The sequence below is a fragment of the Micromesistius poutassou genome, assembly GCF_964030765.1.
Source record: "Micromesistius poutassou genome assembly, chromosome: 7".
NCBI lineage: Eukaryota > Metazoa > Chordata > Actinopteri > Gadiformes > Gadidae > Micromesistius > Micromesistius poutassou.
The window spans coordinates 1,459,767-1,480,194 of record NC_140277.1 but is presented as its reverse complement, the minus strand read 5'-3'; the positions used below and the strand labels follow the sequence as shown (position 1 = coordinate 1,480,194).

Genomic DNA, 20,428 nt, shown 5'->3' with positions numbered 1-20,428 from the left:
TCTTCTGCCGAGAGCTCACCAAATCACACACGTCGGCCCCCCCATGCCAAAACACACCACTTATTCCACAAAAACCCACTGCGAGGAAAAGTAAAAAAAAAAAAAAAAAAATTTTAAAGAGGCACAAAAAAAGCGAGAAAAAGCCCAGCAGGACGTCTCACAGAGTACATCTGCCTGCGCAACAACCACAAGACGCGGGGCTGACTTTCCCTCCTTTTTGTTTCTTCCTGGTCTTGTGCTCAGCTTCCTCCTGCAGATACGGTCGTCGGTTGGATCCCAGAGTGACCAGAGCCACCGAGCAGCAGCAGCAGCAGCAGCAGCAGCAGCAGCGTCTCCTGTGACTGTCAGCTGTGGCGGGCAAATCGGCCGTTCCCCCTCATCCAGAGATCGCAACTCAACTCAGCGATCAGACCGCCCGGCAAGACAGGCAGGCAGCGGCGGGAGCACCTGACGAGAGAGGAGCCCCGAGCGCTAAGACGCGCGCGCGCACACACACACACACACGCACACACGCGCGCACCGCTCTCACTCACACTGCTCTCTCTCCAACGGCTCACGCACACACGGCCGGGCGCGCATGCGACGACGCGCATTAAACACACACGCGCGGCGGCACGCGATCAGCCAGGGCAGCACAGCTCCAGCTGAAGATGTGCGCAAGAGAGAGAGAGAGAAGAGTGGAAGGGAGGAGGACTGAGGAGTGGAGGAGAGTGGGAGGTGGAGGAGGAGGAGGAGGAGGAGGAGGGGGGGGAAGGCTAGAGAGGGAGAGGGAGGGGGGGGAGCCTCAACAGCCAGCCAGGGAGCGGGAAGGGAGAGGGGCTATGCAAATGGGTAGCATCCACACAGCGAATCAGTGGAGCCTCTGAGCAATGCAGAGGACGAGCCTATGGCAGGCAGCGAGAGCAGGATCCGAGGCAACGTCCCCTCATCCCGGCTTCCTTTGCCTCATCTCCCTCGCCGCGCTCCCGATTCATTGCTCCCTCCCGTCCACATAGACGTGGAGCCACCGAGAGGTGTGAGAAAAAACTAAAAGTACAGAGGAGACATGGAGATGAACGAAGGCTTGGCTGCTCCTTCAGTCCAACCTCGTCTCCTTGTTCAGTTTGGCCCTTTCCGTCGTTGTCAAACGTTGTTTGCCTTTGCTTTGTTTTATCCTCCTTCTTCTTCTTCCTCTTCTGTGAGTCAATACGGCACAGAAAGTGAGTCCGGGCCGAGGCGGAGCCGCTCCCTGGAGGAGCTCTACTCCTTCCCTCCTCCCGTCTTCACATCTGGGGGAAGTCTGCCTCCCATTGACACTTCTCAGGTTTCAAGACGCAATCGGAGGAACGCAAAGCAAAGAACAACACAACTGACGACGGCACTTATAGCGCGGCGGCGGCGGCGACTACACGACTACCCTCTCTGGTCTCCTTCAATAAAGAAAACCTGCAAACCCACAGACCCTCAGAGATACACAGACCAACAAGGAAAACAAACAAATTCACTGACACACCGAAACTGTGACGATGACACACACTTGGGTGACTGAACCGGCAGTTGGGAACCGTGTCCACCGAGAGCGGCTTGCTTGGTTGGCTTTGCAAGAAGAAGGCTAGTCATGAAGAACTGCATCCCCCACCAGCGAGACGGGGGGGAGGGGGGGAGGGGGGGGGACTCAGTGTGCAGAACCCGCTAAGGGGGATGCAGGGGAACATGTGGACATAAAAGCCCTGCTGATAAAACACGATCCGGTTGAGTTGGGGAGAACTGTGCTTGGCGCTTCTGGCTTTGGCGACCGGCTTGATCTGCGGGGGCTCAGCTGCGGTCCGCCTGCCCCCCCCCGTTCGCCCACTGCTCATTTAGCGTCTACCCTCCCTTTATAACACTGTGTGCACTGAGGACGGCAAATGAAAAGGGCTTCTCTTTTTCGCGGGCCAACTGGCGCTCTACTCCGTTAAGCGGACAATAATACATTCTAATGAGAATTGTGGGGTGGATGAATTGTGCATGATTGTGCGGTGCGAGCAGACGGCTTCATTGTTGGGGGTGGGGGACTCACGGGGACTTTGCCCTGGATGTTTGGGTACGCTTTGATGCGACGGCAGCGATCAAACGCCGGAGACGCGCGGGTGGGGTCGGTTTCCCGACGCATCTAGTGCGTCGCACGTGGAAACCCAAGGAGGCTTCGGCGCACATGTTGAAGACACATGCTGCTTTGTAGCCCTGATAAGTCCGTATGCACCGCCTGCTCCTTCAGAGAAAGGCATGCCCAGCACAGCAGATGCTTCGCCCCGTTACATGACGTGCGTGTTGCAGGAGCCTCGCCGTTGTCTGCAGCCAGCTGGTGCTTCAGAGTGCGTCTGCGGCACAGAACCACAAGTCTGTTCTCCCGTAAAAAAAAAAAAAACTAACGATGAGGAGAAAGCGGTGTGTTTACACGTAAATAATGATCAGCAGTTGCAATCATGCATAATTACGGCTAATAAAGCGGTCTATGGGAGCGGCACTCTGATCCGTGTTCCCAGAGCCCGGATTGGAGAGCTGAATGTCATCCAGACACAGCCACAGACGGGAGTCGGGGACACGCAGTGAATAGGCCTGCCCATGGCCGCGTGTTTGGATTGGGAATTCAGTTCACATGGTAGAAAACGGCAGCGTGTGAGAGACACGGAAAGAGAATGGCAGGGAGAGAGGGAGGGAGAGCAGTGAAGCAATACCCAACACAACTTTGCCGACAGTTATTTGTTAATGGTTGCCCCCCAGTGGCAAAACGACGTACTGCACAATAACCCCATTTGAACCTCTGTAAGAAAAACAATGTTTTTCGTCATCAAATCACAAAATCGTGACGACACAAACGGACAAGATAACGGCGGCCTCACGCATAACACCATTTAAACAAGTGGCGGCGTCAATAGCCATCATGTTCGTGCCTGAGGCGCTTGTTAAGAGGAGCCTGGCAGTAGTATTTACATGTGAAAAACTCCTTCATCGACAAGAGGAGACGTGCCAAATCCTGCACATCATCAACACTTAACAGAGTTCTGTGAACGGAAAAAGTACAGAAGAAGGAAACGCATAAGCTAGACCACAACGAGTCGATGAATACGGACAAGATGTACAAACATGGCGTCTGCCGCATCTGGTTGTATCCAAGGAGCCTGTATATACACCAGATGCTGCATCGCTCTCTACCCACTGCAGCAAAGTTCTGAGAGAAAGACCTCACCCAGGAGTTTAAAAAGCATTTTGTAGGAGAAACATTTGTCCAGAGGTGGTCCCACAGCCGTCAGGCTAACAGGCAAACAAAAGCAGCAGACATTTTCAAACCAGCACTTTTATGACAAGGGCAATTGTTTACATCAGTGTGATACACGGATTGCTGTGCTTGTACTGGGAAAAAAAAAAAAAAGATATCTCCCTCCAGCGTTTTAAGAGTATGTGGACTCATGCATGGGGAGAATGAATGAATGACAACAGAAAACCAATGCCCCCACGCCAGGAAGGAATCAGAAGTGGAGTGAGAAGCTGTGAGATGTGTGCTCCGTCTTCCTTGGGGGGGAGCATGTTATGGGTAAGGGAGGGGCTGTGTGCTCTTCTGTGGGACAGCCTCTCAGCGGAGAGGAGAACGAGAGACTCAGTTTCACACGTCCAGGGCGGTCGGCCCCCCGAGGGACTGAGCCCACGAGCCACCAGAGAACAGGGCGATTTGGGTGGACCGAGAGATGCCAGGAATTGAACAAAAGCAAACTGTACCTCATCACTCATAGCGAAAGAGGGTGAGAGACAGAATGAGAGTAAGCGAGAGAGAGAGACACAGAGAGAGCGAGAGAGAGAGATCCCGGCCCTGACTCATTAAAACGGCCAGCGAGAACACGGTTGAAACTCTCCAGTCAAACATTAATCTTCCCCTTTTGCTTTTTTCCCTTTTTGTTTAGGCTTAAACTTTGCTTCATTTTCTAATTGTCTTTTGACAATGAGTCAGACCAAACCCAAAGTACACAGGAGAAGCCTGGTGAAACCAGCCCGTACACGCTGCTGTCCATCAGGTTTACATGTATATACATATATACACCTCTGAAGAATAAGTCCCGCCTCCGAGGCTCCCGGTTCCCTCGGTCAAATGTCTATGGGAAATAACATGGGGTTTATGAATGATCGTACATAACAAACTCTGTAGGTGGCGAAGAAGTAAAAGCTGCGTCACGTTTTGAACTACACACATTTTCCATCTAGTTTCGACTGGCTTTTTGGATTGTCGGTGCCGATGCTTAAAATAGCATTTATAATCGTTTACTACTTAAACGGCACCCACAATCCAAAAAGCCAGTCGAAACTAGATGGAAAATGTGTGTAGTTCAAAACGTGACGCAGCTTTTACTTCTTCGCCACCTACAGAGTTTGTTATGTACGATCATTCAAAAACCCCATGTTATTTCCCATAGACATTTGACCGAGGGAACCGGGAGCCTCGGAGGCGGGACTTATTCTTCAGAGGTCCATGGCGGGCACAGCCGGCTCTTCCGAGTGACAACCAGCAGCCACTGCCTGGTAGCCATGCAGACGGAGCGCGCTGCGAGGGGAACCAGTCACACGTCTCACAGGTAAACCTCCACGGCACCGCGGTGACACGTCTGCATCAGGGGCCACCGCATGTGGGCTTGTACACAGTGTGAGGGCCCCTGAGGGGGACAACCCCTCCCTTGGGGCCCCACCAACACACACACGCATGTACACACAAACACAAGTGCACGCACAGCCACACACACACACACACACACACACACACACACACACACACACACACACACACACACACAAAGACACATCCATATACACACAAAGACACACACACACACACACACACGCATACACGCACACACACGCACGAGCACAAAGACACACACTCACACATATACACACAAAGACACACACACACACACACACACACACACACACACATATGCACGCACACGCACACACAGAACAGGAAGATGAGCAGCACTGCGCCTGGTGAATCATAAAGAAACAACTGCCTTTTTATTTTTGTAATAAACCATGTCGGTTTTTATAATTTTTTTGAGGTGGGTAATTGTGCCTCTATAAATTAATAAACTATATACAGGCACATAAAAATTACTCTGAATTGATTGAGCAATGAAAAAAATAATAAACCTAGCCAATTAGCAAGGACTTGACATAATAATCATATGCTGTGCACTCTCCATATCATCAACACTGCCGGAGAGGAGGGAGGGAGGAGGAAGGGTGGAGGGGTGGGGGGGAGAGGTGGAGGGAGGGGGAGGACGGAGGGAGGAGGGGTGGAGGGGTTGGGGGGAGAGGTGGAGGGAGGGGGAGGACGGAGGGAGGAGGGGTGGAGGGGTGGGGGGGAGAGGTGGAGGGAGGGGGAGGACGGAGGGAGGAAGGATGGAGGGGTGGAGGGGAGAGGTGGAGGTGGCAGGATGAGGAGAGGTGGGTGTGGGTGGGGGGGGAAGGAGAGGAGAGGTGGTGGGGGTTGAGGGGGGAGGGAGGGGGGAGGAGAGATGGTGGTGGGAGCGAAGAGGAGAGGTGGGTGTGTGTTGTAGGGAGGGGAGAGGTGGGGGGGGGGGTTGAGGAGGGAGGAGAGGTGGTGGTGGGGGAGAAGAGGAGAGGTGGGTGTGTGTTGTAGGGAGGGGAGAGGTGGGGGGGGAGAGGTGGGGGGGGGTGCGGGGGGAGGAGAGGTGGTGGTGGGGGCGAAGAGGAGAGGTGGGTGTGTGTTGTAGGGAGGGGAGAATGTGCCGATGCTAATGTGAGCACGTGTACACAGAGAGAGGCGGGCTACCTAAGTCACTGCTAGATGTGACATGATAGGAGAGGCGGGACACAGGGGGGAGTCAACACCAGGAGTACAAACACACAAAAGATCCTCCGCTGCACATACAGGAGGGGGAGGGAGGGGGAGGAGGAGGGGGAGAGGGAGGGGGGGGGCGTATTGCCGTGTTTGCATTGTTTGCAGCAGCCGTGGCAGTGTGTTCATCTGTCAGATAGAAGGGTCCTTTGAGGCCTAAGGGGGGAGGTGGTGGTGGTGGTGGTGGTGGTGGGGGGGGGACAGGATGCGAGACTCTGACCTCCGCAGGATAAAAATAAGCCTGGACTCTCTGCTGTTGCTTGCAACGTTTAGCTACCATGAAGCCCCCGGCTAGCCCTGATGAAGAGACACTGTCTCAGAGTCTCTCTCTCTCTCTCTCTCTCTCTCTCTCTCTCTCTCAATTCAATTCAGAAAAGCTTTATCGTCGCAGAAAAAGTATACCATGCCCAAGCAGGTGAAAAAAGAAAAATACAACATATCGATACACATATCTCTCTCTGGCTCTCCCCTGCTCTCCCTCTACCCTCTAATTGTCTCCCATGCTCTCTCTAAGTGTCTGCAGACACTTCTACTTCAGTAGGTAAGAAAACGCTGCAACCTTTTCAGCCCTGAGACGCGGGCTCCTCCGTGTCGTATCAGATGTGATACACACAACAAAACTCCCAGAGTCGATAAAAACACTAATTAACGACCACATCACCGCTGGTGCTTATTTATACTTCATGGAACATATAGTCACACAGGCAAACACACACACACACACACACACACACACACACACTACACTAGAGTAGCTAAACGGAAAATTGCAGCCATGTTCGTCGCTTTTATCTCGAAATGCATTGTGAATTTGCGGGGTGTTTTGAAGTTAATTTAGTTTGAACAGCCATACTGTGAACCTGGCTGTGAACAGGAACAGTAGCATTTACATAAAAAAGAGAGAAACAACGAGCAGAGTGTTAGTGATATCTCTTGATCGCTTAGAATTGCACAGTTGATATGCAAGTAAAGCACCGATATGGGAACCAGATATATATATTCATAAATAAATACTGGATATGCACATGCTTAATTCAATTCAGGGCAAAAATAAATCGCTTTTACACCTACCACCACACTGTATTATCACTAGCAAGAAGATGAGAGAAAGAAAGGCACACACACACACACACACACACACACACACGCCCCTCACACATACGCAATGTTATAATCTCATAACATCTTCTCCTTCCTTTTCTCCCACCTTCCCCTCACTTTCCCCTCTCCGGAATCATAATTTCCAGGCACCATATTGTGATATTGTAACCAGATGGAAAAAATGCAATTTTTTTAAATTGCAACAAAGGTACGGGCAAACGTCCTCTGCTAGAATGTAAAACAGTGCTGCTCACACATCCATTCCATGGCGGATAAACGGAGTAGTCAGAGGACAGCCTCGGTTAACTCTGTGACACCGGAGCCTGTAAGTGGTTAATGGAAAAACCCAGGACAAAACACAACTAGGAATTTGCATAAATCCATTGAAATACACATTACTGAATCAAATACTGATGAAACAACACTGGTTGCAAATAGATGTTGCGTTTCTGTGTGTGTGTGTGTGTGTGTGTGTGTGCATGTGTGCGTGTGTGTGTGTGCGTGTGTGTGCGTGTGTGTGATTGTTTGTCTGTGTGTGTGTGTAGTATGTGGCCATTTGTATGTGTGTCAGGGTCAGAAATGATGGGGCTTGGGCATTTTGCTCCTCGAAAATATATAATTGCCTTTGAAATTGGGATGAAGCTAGCATAGTGTAGTGTGCATAGTGTGTGTGTGTGTGTGTGTGTATGTGTGTGTGTTTACATGAATGCATCCGCATATTTGTGTTTGTGGGGTATGTATGTCTTACATGAATGTATCCATGTACATTTGTTTGTGTGTGGGGTGTGTGTGTGGTTGTTGACATGAATGCATCCACATGCTTGTTTTTGTGGGGTGTGTGTGTTTGTTTACATGAAGGCATCCACGTATTTGTGTTTGTGGGGTGTGTGTGTGTGTGTGTGTGTGTGTGTGTGTGTGTGTGTGTGTGTGTGTTAACATGAATGCATCCACATACTTGTGTTTGTTGGGTGTGTGTTTGTGAGTGTGTTAATACGAATGCATCCATGTTATGTGTGTGTGTTGCGCGCGTGTATGTCTGTGTGTGTGTGTGTGTGTGTGTGTGTGTGTGTGTGTGTGTTTACATGAACCTCGCATTTGTGTTTGCGGGGTGGACACTTGTAGGCTTGGCGTCTCCTTGACGAGGATGTGTCTGTGAATGCATAAAGCAGACCTGTCTGTCACCGCCACAGCGAGCGCACAGAGATCAACACACACACGCCCGCCATCCGTCTCCCCTGACGGCTCCCAGCCCACAGAGGGGGGCCTCCGTGTCTGTACGTCCATCAGCCCGTCTGTCTCTTTACGTGTGCTGAAATGTGCACCGAGTGCGTGATTTGCCTCCTGCATCCTAAACAGGTCAAGCACCAAACCCCCACTCCTCCACCGGCACCCCCCTCCACCAGCGCCCCCCTCTCCACCCGCGCACCCCCCTCTCCACCCGCGCCCCCCTCTCCACCAGCGCCCCCCCCTCCACCCACGCCCCTCTCCACCAGCGCCCCCCTCTCCACCCGCGCCCCCCTCTCCACCCGCGCCCCCCTCTCCACCAGCGCCCCCCTCTCCACCCGCGCCCCCCTCTCCACCAGCGCCCCCCTCTCCACCCGCGCCCCCCTCTCCACCAGCGCCCCCCTCTCCACCAGCGCCCCCCTCTTCACCAGCGCCCCCCTCTCCACCCGCGTCCCGCCCCACCCACCCGCCCCACTCCGTGGTGAGGAGAGGAGCCGGCGCTCCACCAGCCTCCAACTAACTGGGACAACAAAGCTAAGAGACTCGGGGCCCTATCTTGCACCCGGCGCAATTGACTTTCTACACAGACGCATGTATCTCTCGTTTTAGGGTAAATGGTTGGTTAAATTATTTGGGAATATTAACGTGGGGACACATGCATATTATGAACACAAGTCGATAGCGATAATGTATACAATACTGGTAACAAACAGTGTTTGTTAATGTATTGCCGCATATCATTAAATAGACCCACAGTCTGCGGCCACAGGACCGGGTCTGCATATATATGTTAAGTTGTCTTTGCCAAAATTTACATGACGACTCAGTGTTTCTGAAGTTGGAGAAGAAAATATATTCCATGTGTGAATTAGGCCTATTACTTGGCCATAAACTGAGCCATTTGAAGTTTCAAATTCATGTGGTCGTGCATCTGTCTCAGCGGAGAATGCAAACGCGCTGTCAAAATATCAACTCGTCAAGTTCAAATGCGCTGGCTCTTAAAGGGGTTGGGAGATTGAACTCTCATTGGTTTATTGCATGTTACGCCCAAAACACAGCTACGGGTTTCAGACCAACCCATTTTAGATCTTGCGTCGGGCGCAAGAGTCATTTATCCGCCGTCATAATAGCAACATCGCCATAGAACCTCCCACAAAGCTACTTCCATTTTGCGCTTCACACTTGCGTTTTAGACCTTCTGAAGGCCCCTCAGAGTAATAATAGAGAGATCCGGTTAAGCCCCGCCCTGGCTGCTCCTCAGCTCACCTCCTGTTGTCGCAATGTAATGCAAGAAAAATGGAAAAAAAATTATTGAAGGACTGCTTTGCACCGATGAATAAGTGAATAACTGCTTTAGAGATTATTATGTTTTTTTTATTGAGGTACGTTTGGAGGCTGTTCTGTGCGCACAAAGCGATTAAACGCAGTGTGAGCACAGTCCCAGCCACAGCGAGGTCACTCACAGTTTTTTTTGTTTTTCTTTTTTTCCCTATGAAGCACAATGAAAAGAAAGCTCTGGAAGACCGCCAGCCCCGGTGAGATATTTGAGGTGATTATAGGAGGCACCAGGGGCCTTTAATTGGCCCGTCTTCCAGATACGGCTCCAAGTATGCTGGCACGCTTCCTACTTGCGTCTCCATGTGACAGCAGAGAGGACTCACTTCAATGAAACAACTGGAGGAAGAATCGACTCAAAGCCATAACTGGAGTAATCGGATTGTAGGACCTAGCGTCAGTCTTGCAGATACTCTAAATACTTATTTTAATAATGAACTAATCATTAAATCATTGTTATTATGTGCTTTGAGTAATTGCAGCATTAACACTGTTGCAAACCCAACTAGGCTAATAAGAGACACAGTCGACTGTTTGTCACGGACCTATCAAACACCTAACACAATATCAAAAGCAAATTTGAAATAAATTTCACAGACATGATCAGCTTTTAGCTCGACATCTCACCCTGCGGTGTGACATTGGCTCACGTTGGTTCTAATTACACCCTGTGAACCCGAAGCATATATTCCCTGGCTCCTCCGCAACAATCCTCCGCAGCACGGGAGCTGTTTGAGATGTCTGCCCCACGCCGCCTCCCAGGTGTCACGTTCAATGCCCCCTATTTACCGCGCATGTGCCCAGATGTATTCATTGCGGCTGGTGTTTGGCAGTTCCATGAGACACTCTGTCTTCAAGTCAACACTTTAATTAGTATTGTGTTTTGGAACAACAACAGCTTCTTCTTCTCATTTCCTCTTCAACAAGCCCCCTCTGGGCCCCCAATTACAGCCTCCCCGCAAGTCGGGGCGCGTCGCATTGGCTCGCTGTGAGCGGGCTGTGGGGTGGTCTGTGGGGTGGTCTGTGTGTGTGTGTGTGTGTGTGTGTGTGTGTGGGGGGGGGGGGGGGGCAAATGAACACCAAGCTAGGCACCGAGGGCTATGAAGATGTTGCATTAGGGACAGTTGTGTCATTATGTATGTTTTTGTTTATTTATCTATAAAAAATACCTTTTAAGCGACTTTGGTCATTATGAGCAGCTAGGGGTTTGCCATCTTGCTCAAGAGCGCTGACAGGTTCGGCTTTGGGCACCGAGGATCAAACCCGCACCTTTTCGGCAGGGAGCCTGAAGTCCTCGTCACTAGTCTGTGTGTGGACTGTGTGGATGCATCCGTATAACCTTTGACCTCTTTTAAACCAACGTTGCTAAAATAGAACGTATCAAACTAGCATATATAGCCACAAGCGATTGGTTTTACTGCAAAGTGTGTGCAATACAATATATAATATTTATGAACGTAAAGTGCTGACACATCAAACTCAAAGCACATTCAGTGAGTCGTTTTCTGTCTACTCTACTACTTATCTACGATTTTAGGTAGCGTATATTTGGGGAAACTATAACCAGGGATTCAGAGCTGCATGTTGTTCTGGATTAACAGCTCGCCCGATCCAGCTGCAATCCGTGATTATGCAGTAGGTGTAACTCACATACATCGCGTTGCTGCGTATCTGTCGGCGAAACCAAACCGTAACCATCGTGCAACGCTGCAAGGTCGAAAACCAATGCATATTTAAAACCCTGGCAGAGTGCGCCACACATTGTTCGGATGTGCAGAGTGCGCCACACGACGGATGCTTCAGCGGCTGAGCCTGTCTTCATACAGACACACCGTGTGTACCTACAGCACATAATGTTCCAACCTCCGCTCACTACCCCCCCCCCCCCCCCCGCTGACATCGCCTTGTAGCTTCCAATTAACACCTAATCGTCAGGATCTGCTGCGTTGGGAGTGCAGACACCCCCCGGGCGCTGGGACAGACGACTGACTCGCAGGTGAAAGGAAGCCGGCTCCCATCAAGCTCCGGATAGAAAGTCGGGAGGCCCCCCCGGAGGCAAGAGATAAAAAAGATGGCGAGAGACGACACGCTCAACAAGGCGTGGCCGACGAGGGCGACGGCGGGGGCCCGGGGTCTGAGGAACCGCCGCCTCCCAAAGCCAGCGTCGCCAGATAGGAGCGCGGAGCTCCAAGCGGAGCAGATCAGTCACGATAGCACCGGTGTGGAATGGAACCGCGCGCCGTCTGTACTCATGTTACAGCCCGCGCTCTGTGAAGGAGGCCCCGTAGGCCACGTAGGAAGGGTCGCTCAAATGGATTACTGAACGTATGGTCATTCATCGCGGCGGATACGATTGTATGTGTGATGCGTCCGTCTGAAATAAACCAAACCAAAAGAGACCTATGAAATGTCTCTTCAACAAATCCTCAATAGTTATTCTATATATTTATATGACCATTGTGGACTTAGGCCGCAAAACAATATGTCTCTCCAATGGTACAGTACAGCCTATAAAACTAACTAATTGCGCGCCGTCTTGTGTCTGACACCCACGGCCGTACGGGCAGAGTAGAGGTTTAAACAGTGTGTTATGATCCATTCCTTCATCTCATTAGAACATTAAGAAGGTTAGTGTCATCGTTACCATAGGCTATAATATAAAACTAAATGCATTAATTGTTGTTGTGACAGACACACATGCCCGTATGCTCCTTCACTGCGATTGTTATTATTCGTTCTTTAATATGATTATATATTTGAGAAGGTTAACGACGTCGTTGCCAGTATCGCTGCATCCGCAGCCGAATGTGTTGTTGCCGTGTATTCTGAAAGTCACGAAAACGAGCATGGAATCTAAGAGATATAATAAAATAAAATAAATGCATATTTATTGTGTATGTGTATGTGCTTGGCACTAGTTTCTAAGAAACATCCTTAGTGTAGCGGCAGCGATATATTGTTGTTTCTCTTTCTACTGACAAAATGTACTAATTCTAAGTCACTTTCGATAAAAAAAAAATGACCTAAATGCCCTAAATGTAAATGTTGTAATAACCAAGCACACCACACCATGGGCTGTCATGGTGTGGTGTGGGAACAGGCGGAGCTGGCTCTGGGGGTGGGGTTGGGGACCTAGTGACGTTCTGCTCCCTGTGTTATGTGTGTGTGTGTGTGCCATCGGAGCACTGGCAGTCACATGGTAGTCCAGTTCTGGTACGTTTCAGACCCCCACACATAGGGGGGACCACAGGGGAACCAGCGGGCGCCTACCACACGCGCACTTACAGTCCGCCCTGCCGTTCCTGTTTCCCTGGATCCAAACCCACTTAAGCCCATTAATTCAAATGGCAGGAAGAAATTATTGGAAAGAATTTGGCCACAAGGTACACTTATAGCCACTTTCCGACCGCGCAAAATAATAGCCGGGGACAAAGGAATGGAAGATGGAACGGAACCAAGGGAGTATACCAATGTGTGTTTTCACAAAGAAAGTACACAAAGAAACCACGTGGGCTGTGGCCTTTGTTTAATTCCTGTCAGAAGTGTTCCCATTCTCGGCCTGCACCCTCATTTTCTCAGAGGGAGTCCGGGAAAAGTTCATTCCCCCCTGAGGCTCGTAACATGGTGCATGTATGATGTGCCTTCAAATTAGATCGCACAACCAAATAGTAACGATAATATTTCTTCGATTCGAAGGCTGGTAAAAAGAAATATCGGGTGACCATCGCTATCGCTATCGTCGACCGTTGCATATTTGACTTTGCAAACGTTGACAATTATTTTACCTTTTAATCATTCAATGTCATTAGAAGTCAAACAACGAATGACCATATCCACTCGTGTGTGGTGCATTCACAACGATACAATGGAAATGACTTTACTTGGTAAAGGTGATGCGTCGCTCTGGGCTGTCAGAGGAGGATAACACTGTCGGGACCATGCCAGTATCTATTAGCATTCGCTGTACTTCTATCCAGACATGCTAAAGTGGATATGTATATACTCTCAAAAAGGATTCTCTCTCTCTGGCTCTCCCTCCCCCCCCCCTCCTCTCTTTCTCTCTCTCTCTCTCTCCCTCTCCCCCTCTCTCTCCATCTATCTCCTATCTTGGGGGCACGACGAGCCTCTGAAAGCCAGGCCAAGCGTTCAGTACACGCAGAGGCCCAAATATTTCCAGAGCCATAGATTTGTTCCACTGACTTGCATCAAAAGAGGGAGAAGAGGGCCAAATTAAGGTCAGACGGCGCATTACTTCCACGTGACCGTGGGTTGTTTACCCCAGCGTCTCCGAGCCGCCCTGGCCTAAATGTTGGACTAGGTGTCCTGTTGTATTGATTGAAACCAAACTAAGAGGTCTAATCCCCGCACGCCAGGCTGTAGCGGAACGGGACGAGTTGCCCAAACGCCAGCATGCCTGCACTGTTGGTGTGTGTGCGTTTGTGTATTTGTGTGTGTGTGTGTGTGTGTGTGTGTGTCTGTGTGTCTGTGTCTCTCACGGATATGTGTGTGTGTGTGTGTGTGTGTGTGTGTGTCTGTGTGTCTGTGTCTCTCACGGATATGTGTGTGTGTGTGTGTGTGTGTGTGTGTGTGTGCCTCTCACAGACGTGTCTGTGTGTCTGTGTGTGTGTGTGTGTGTGTGTGTGTGTGTGTGAGTGTGTGTGTTTTAGAGTGAGTTTGTGTGTGTGTGTTTGAGCGTGAGTTTGTGTGTGTGTCTCTCTCTCATTGACATGCAATCTTCTGTGTGTGTGTGTGTGTGATTGTGTGAAAGAGTAGGGGTGAGATTGAAATGGGAAGGAGAGAAGGAGACAGAAGAAACAAAGAAACTAAACTAAAGTAACTAAGTTTGGAAAAGAAAACGGTTGATGAAGAAATGCTGCATCACCATCAACACAATTACCTCTGAACCAACTCTGAAATGCTAAAATGTCAAACCAATAAATGGAACGAATGACAATTTCATAATTCTTCAAAAAAATAATAATAAACTGACATGCTTAGCATCACCAAGATAAGTGCAATGTATTTTCAACACTAATTAGGCCTCTCTCACCAGTTACGTCTCCTCTATTCTGTTGGGGCACTTTCAACATGCATAATACATGCAAATCCAGCCCCCAAAGTAAACATTTCCAAATTATTTTCCATTAAAAAGCTACCGCTTAATGAAACGGTGACACGATACTAAAAAGATCCACATTCCCTTTAGGATTATAAGGTGAACATGAGACTAATGTTTACACAAAGCAATTTAAAGAGGTTTGCTTCAGGTTAGGTTGGCTTTGAAAAACGCCCTGGTTGTTTGGCCCCGTAGGGCCCTGCGGTTTTTTCCTGTTGTTCCTCACACTTTGTCCTTTATCTTTTCCACTTCTCACTTATTAAACTCTGTCCACAGCAGACATATCTCGCTAGGGGCGGCGTGGCCGATGATCATGAGTGCACAAAGAGTGTGTAGGCTGTGCACCACTGCCTCTGAGACTCAATAAAGTGATCCTGAGGGACACGGGGTCCTGCTCTTTGCCCCCCCCCCCCCCCGACCCTTGGACGGAAACAACAGCCAGCCAGACGCAATATTCACTGTTGATACAATATTGACATGGCTCTAATAGGACCTGGCTCCCAGACAGAATGGAGAGGCAACGAGGCGTTGCTGGGATCGCGTGGAGCACTGACCAGAACCGGGGCCCTGGGGCCCCTGGGGGACCGTCCTCCTCCACGACCCACTTTGGCACAGCAGCGAGCAGCGGCGGCGGGGTCCGGCTTGTCTGCGAGCATTACCCTTTAGACACTCCACCAGCCCAGCCGGCTCACGGCTCCCCCAGGAGGACTTAAACCCCAGCCGGAACCTGATGAACGGGGCAGAACCCAGACACGTGCACGCTCGCCGTGCACTGCTCTACTCACACACACACACACGCACACGCCACGTCTGCGCCGGAGTGCACGGAACAAAGGCGGCGCGTGTGCGCTTGTTTTCGTGATGTTTGTTCGATACTGCGGAACGACTGCTTAGTGCGGTGGAGAGACGTATTAATGAGACCCGAAAATAGAAAGAGACTTACTGGCAAAAGTGATCTGAGTTCAGTGCAGAAACACATGATGGCTATAAAAACATAAGTACAGTCCATACTGCCCATCTGGTCTCTGCAAGCTGTCGTTTCCCTCTCTGAAGCTAATGACATTCAAAACCCACTGCACAAACATACAGCCAAACACTTCTGTTCTCATACAGGTTATATAATATCTACTGGAAACTAGAAATGTGCTTCCTCGAAAATGAATCTCCTGTCGTTTCCTCTTACTGTTAACTCATAAATGGATATGCAATATACTTTACTGCTGGATTGAACCAGATTCATGTTTTGCATATATTAAGGAAAAGCCGCATTGTTATGACAATCTCTCTACTATTGTTCTCCATCGGAGGGGATGTGGAACACGGGGAGGACAAGTGGTTGAATGAAAGCAACCACAACGCACAATGCCTGCTGGAATCAGCTCACCGGCTCACCGGAGAACGTGAACATTCAGGACGACTCAAAGACTAAACATATCCACGTGTGACACGGTGATGAAAACATTGCAACTTGACTATTCAACCACCATTTGCTCACACTCTTCTCTCACCTCTGCTATTCTAAAATAATTGTAATGGCGTTTGCCTGGCTTTCAAATATAATCCTGTGGGGTAACCAAGGCTGAGGTGTTGCTAGGCGGAAACGAACCTGGTGACTGCTGCCAATGATTGGTATCTAACTTTCCGGCCTATTTCAAAACCATCCCAGTAAATTTAATACGCATGTATAGTAATCATCCTTTACCATCTGGTAGTTTGTTTTTTTCAATTACAATGACACACGTGGGTTGTAATGGATTATCTCCATTGGGCTTGCAAGCAATTGCTCTAGTAAATTGAACAATTTAAACAACAATCCTTTCTAACAAAGCAAAATCTGTCAACATTCCATGCGTTTGAAATAAGAATGTTACGTGCGCCCAGACTCATGGCGATGATTCAAATGAATGATGGATCAAATGCTTCTCATCAGCATTCCAGGGCAACAATGTGATGGCCCTATCTGTGCTATGAGCGGGTGACTGACAGCCTCCCAGTGTGTACACCACCATGGGAGATGGACTTCTTACTGCATCCGAGAAGTAATAAAAGGGTGGGGTGAGGGAGGGAAAGAGACAGAAAGCTAAAGGGAGGGATAGAGTAAGAGCAGGAGAGAGGGGGAGAGAGATTGAGAGGCAGAGGGAGATGAGGTATAGAAAGAGAGCATGAGAGAGAGAGAGAGAGAGAGAGAGAGATTGAAACAGAGAGAGATTAAGAGAGAGAGAGCGAGAGAGTGAAACAGAGAGAGGGAGGGAGATTTAGAGCGAGAGCAAAAGAGAGAGAGAGCAAGAGAGAGCAAGAGAGAGCAAGCTAGGGAGAGACCTCAACTCTGTTACATCCTCTGAGACGGTGAGACATTGCTGTCTGCTGTGGTGCGATTTGCCCGCGTTCCTGCTCATGCAAATACATCCTACAAATGTGATGTATTCTGCTTGAAGATGTCCCCTTCTTCTGCTCCTCACTCCATTCCCAGGAGCTCCAATCAGGGGCAGCGGTGGGCAAACATCTCCTGGTTTGCCCTCCTTGTTCCTACGAGGGCGTTCCTCAAGCACTGCTTCGGTTGTCTGCTGTCACTGATGTAAACATGCGCTGTGAATGATGGAGAGGTCATGTTTATGTATGTGTATGCGTGTGTGCGCGTGCGCATGTGTGTGTGTTATTGTTGCATGTTGATGAATATGAATGATAAGAACAACACAAACACACAAACTACACTCTACAGCTAAAGGGCCTTATGCATATTGCATGACACGGGTGTCATGCATGTGCTCTGTGCACTCATGTTTATGTCCACGCGCCGTGGCTCTTCTGCCGGCGCATTGTGCACGCTCCTTGCACTCGCTGCCTGCGTACGACAAGGAAAAGAAAGAAAGGCCTCTTCTCCACCGTGCATCCCCCGCTCTAAATGCACCTGGTACGGTTCAGAAGGAGCCCACCTCCAACCTTTCTCCATGTTTCTGTATTCCGCTGGTCCAAGCGCAGAGTGGGTGACTGTATGACATCCGGGTGGGGAATGAGAGTTTGGGGAGAGGGGGGGGGGGGGGGGGAGGGGTGGAGATGAGGGGTGGCGTGGGGGTGGAGCAGGAGGACACGAATACACCCCCGCGTTCACCTCCCGCCGACAGAAGAATCCTTTCAGCCTTATCGTCGCCGGCTCTGTTAGATATATATATATATATATATATATATATATATTTGGGGAGGCTGGGAAGACGGCGGGTTTGAATCTATTAACACCGTCACTTGAAGGAAATAGCAGAAAGGGGGGGACGAGGGTCTGGTCGTTCCGGTCGCAATGTTCCTCGGAATGCATTAACATTTAGCGGAACGCCGTCTCCGCTGCCGCCTTTTGTGCCGGCTCGTCTCTGAGTGCCCACTCCTTGTTTTTCTCCTCCTCTCTTTACTTCATACCCTAGCACTTCCACCCATCCACCCATCCCCCCACCCCCCGCGGTTTGCCGCGGCCGCCGAATAAAATAATGACCGGCGCGATCCCCCTGTGCATATTTTACATGAGGAACTAGCCTACTTTGTCCAGGTGCTTCAGATATTACCCCAGTTCTATCAGCGGCGGCATTAACATTAATGAGAGTCCAAAGCAGCCCGGCTCGGCCCAGGTCTAAGTCTTTAAGAGAGATTAATAAAGCAGAACTTTTCTAATGTTGCATTAAGTAAAACTAAATGAGTGCGCATGTGTGTGTGTGTGTGTGTGTGTGTGTGCGCGTGTGTGTGAGCCAGTCAGTGTGTGCGTGTCAGTCAGTGTGTGTGTGTGTTTCAGTCAGTGTGTGCGCGTGGGAGTTTGTGTTTTCTCCTGTGCATTGCACTGAACCGTCCACATTCCATTCAGTTTGCAATATTCGTTTTTTCCTTTTATGTGCACAGCTCCCCCCAGTGGTAGGTTTAAGATAATACCATGTTCCTCCTTTGATGCCAACACTATTAGTCATCCAACGCCAACGCAAAAGGGGATCAGAACAGAAGCAAGTAGTAAGTCTGTGAGCACAATTAAAGATGGCTCCGGTAGAGCATCTGTCCATACATAGCAGATGGTCCCCCGTCCTTGTTGTTTTAATGAAACAATATTTAATGAAACAGTCGGCCTTCTGCTAATAGAGGAAAAGCCCTCGCAGGGAAGTCCAGACACGATGACCACGGGGTAGACAGGCTGTAGCACTCACTGGAAGGTTCCGGTCCACTTCAAACCCAAAGACTTCCTCCGTGCCCACCCGCGGCGGTGACCACAGAGAGAGCCACTCCCACTCAGTCATAGGAGTCGACTGTAATTTCACTGCAGGTATGACGCTTAACCAACGGGTAGGCAGGCGGGCCAGGTCAACCCAAAGTGCACCTGAGTGGACACGCCCACTCGCGATGTCACAAGTGTAATTAGTCATTACAGTGTAAATCCTTGTAACAACGAATCCCCCTCATACCTGGTGCCCAAGCAAGGGCCCCTTAAAGGTGACGTACTACACCACCGGTTGTGGGCGTGATTTGCCGTTGCAAGCCGTTTTGAAAATGTCCTGCGTCTGACATCACAGGTGGGCGTGCCTGGATGCATGGCGGATAGATGAGCGACGTTTGCTACAGTCCACCGGGTGGGCTGGTCGGCTGATCTATCCAGCGCGCATCTAGGTGGACACGCCCACCTGTGATGTCAGAAGCTGCACATTTTCAAAACGGCTTTGTTACGGTAACGGCTAATCACACTCACACCTGGTGGCGTAACATGGTCACCTTTAAGAAGAACCAACGTGGTCCTGTTCGGGTTTCAAACCGCACTGGCACTGAGACAAACATCAACAACAACAACAACAACAACAACAACAACAACAACCCATGTGAGGCACTGTGAGGCTGGACCAAAGACGGTGGATCCAAACGGCCAACGAGGTGCCTTCAACCAACCAGCGGCACCCACCCCGCCTCAGGACGAGTGACCGGGGGGGGGGGGGGGGGGGGGGGGTGGGGGGTGTGGGGGGTGGGGGGGGCGGGGGCGGGGCTTACCGTCGTTGCAGAGTGGTCCGCCGAACGACGTCATGCTGCAGTCGCAGCTGAAGCCCTCCCACTGCTGGAGACACACCCCCTGGTTGGCACAGGAGTCTTCCTGGCAGGTGGTGCTGGGGCCTGGGCACGGACACACACACACACACACACACACACACACATCCAGATACACACACACACACACACGCATGCACGCACGCACGCACGCACGCACGCACGCACGCACACACGCACGCACACGCACACACACACACACACACACACAGACAGACAGACAGACGACAGAGGAGTTAGCCAAGGGATACAGTAGGATGCAGATAGAGCCTTGCCTGGACACGGTTACAGTCAGACATTTGAATTCAGTTCAATTGCAGCAGTCAGCTGGCATTGTCTTTGTTTGTTTGTTTGTGTGTTTGTGGTTTGACAGGATGCTGAAATCAAATGGCCCACACAGGACATATTAAATCTAAAACAACAACAGTGTTGCAACACAGGATAGTGAAAGCGTAGAGTGACGCAAACACACACACATACACACACTGATAAAGTGAATGACTACGTATAAGTGGCCATACAGACACCTAAAAACGTACGAATAAGAACCAAAATATATTTGAACACGTTACATTGCATTATTAAAATAGAGAGCGAACCACCATTAATGTGAGTGGGCCCTATTTATCTTTCTTATGATAAATACACAGTGACAAGTAACCGGTACGATAGGAGCAAGCGTGGTATTAAATTGTGCTTAAACCCCTCTTTTCATGTCGGGTTTAAAT

The 20,428-nt window shown here is 50.0% G+C and overlaps 1 protein-coding gene across 3 annotated transcripts in view; it reads right to left on the bottom strand.

The window, feature by feature from the left end:
- nrxn1a (neurexin 1a) overlaps nt 1-20,428 on the bottom strand; it is a gene marked incomplete at its 5' end in the record, with an annotated part of 227,275 nt that overhangs the window by 99,402 nt on the left and 107,445 nt on the right. For all 3 annotated transcript variants that reach the window (XM_084470078.1, XM_084470079.1, XM_084470077.1), the window contains one exon: nt 19,647-19,766. In XM_084470078.1, coding sequence (XP_084326204.1) covers nt 19,647-19,766 — 120 coding nt within the window. The remainder of the gene's footprint in view (nt 1-19,646; nt 19,767-20,428) is intronic.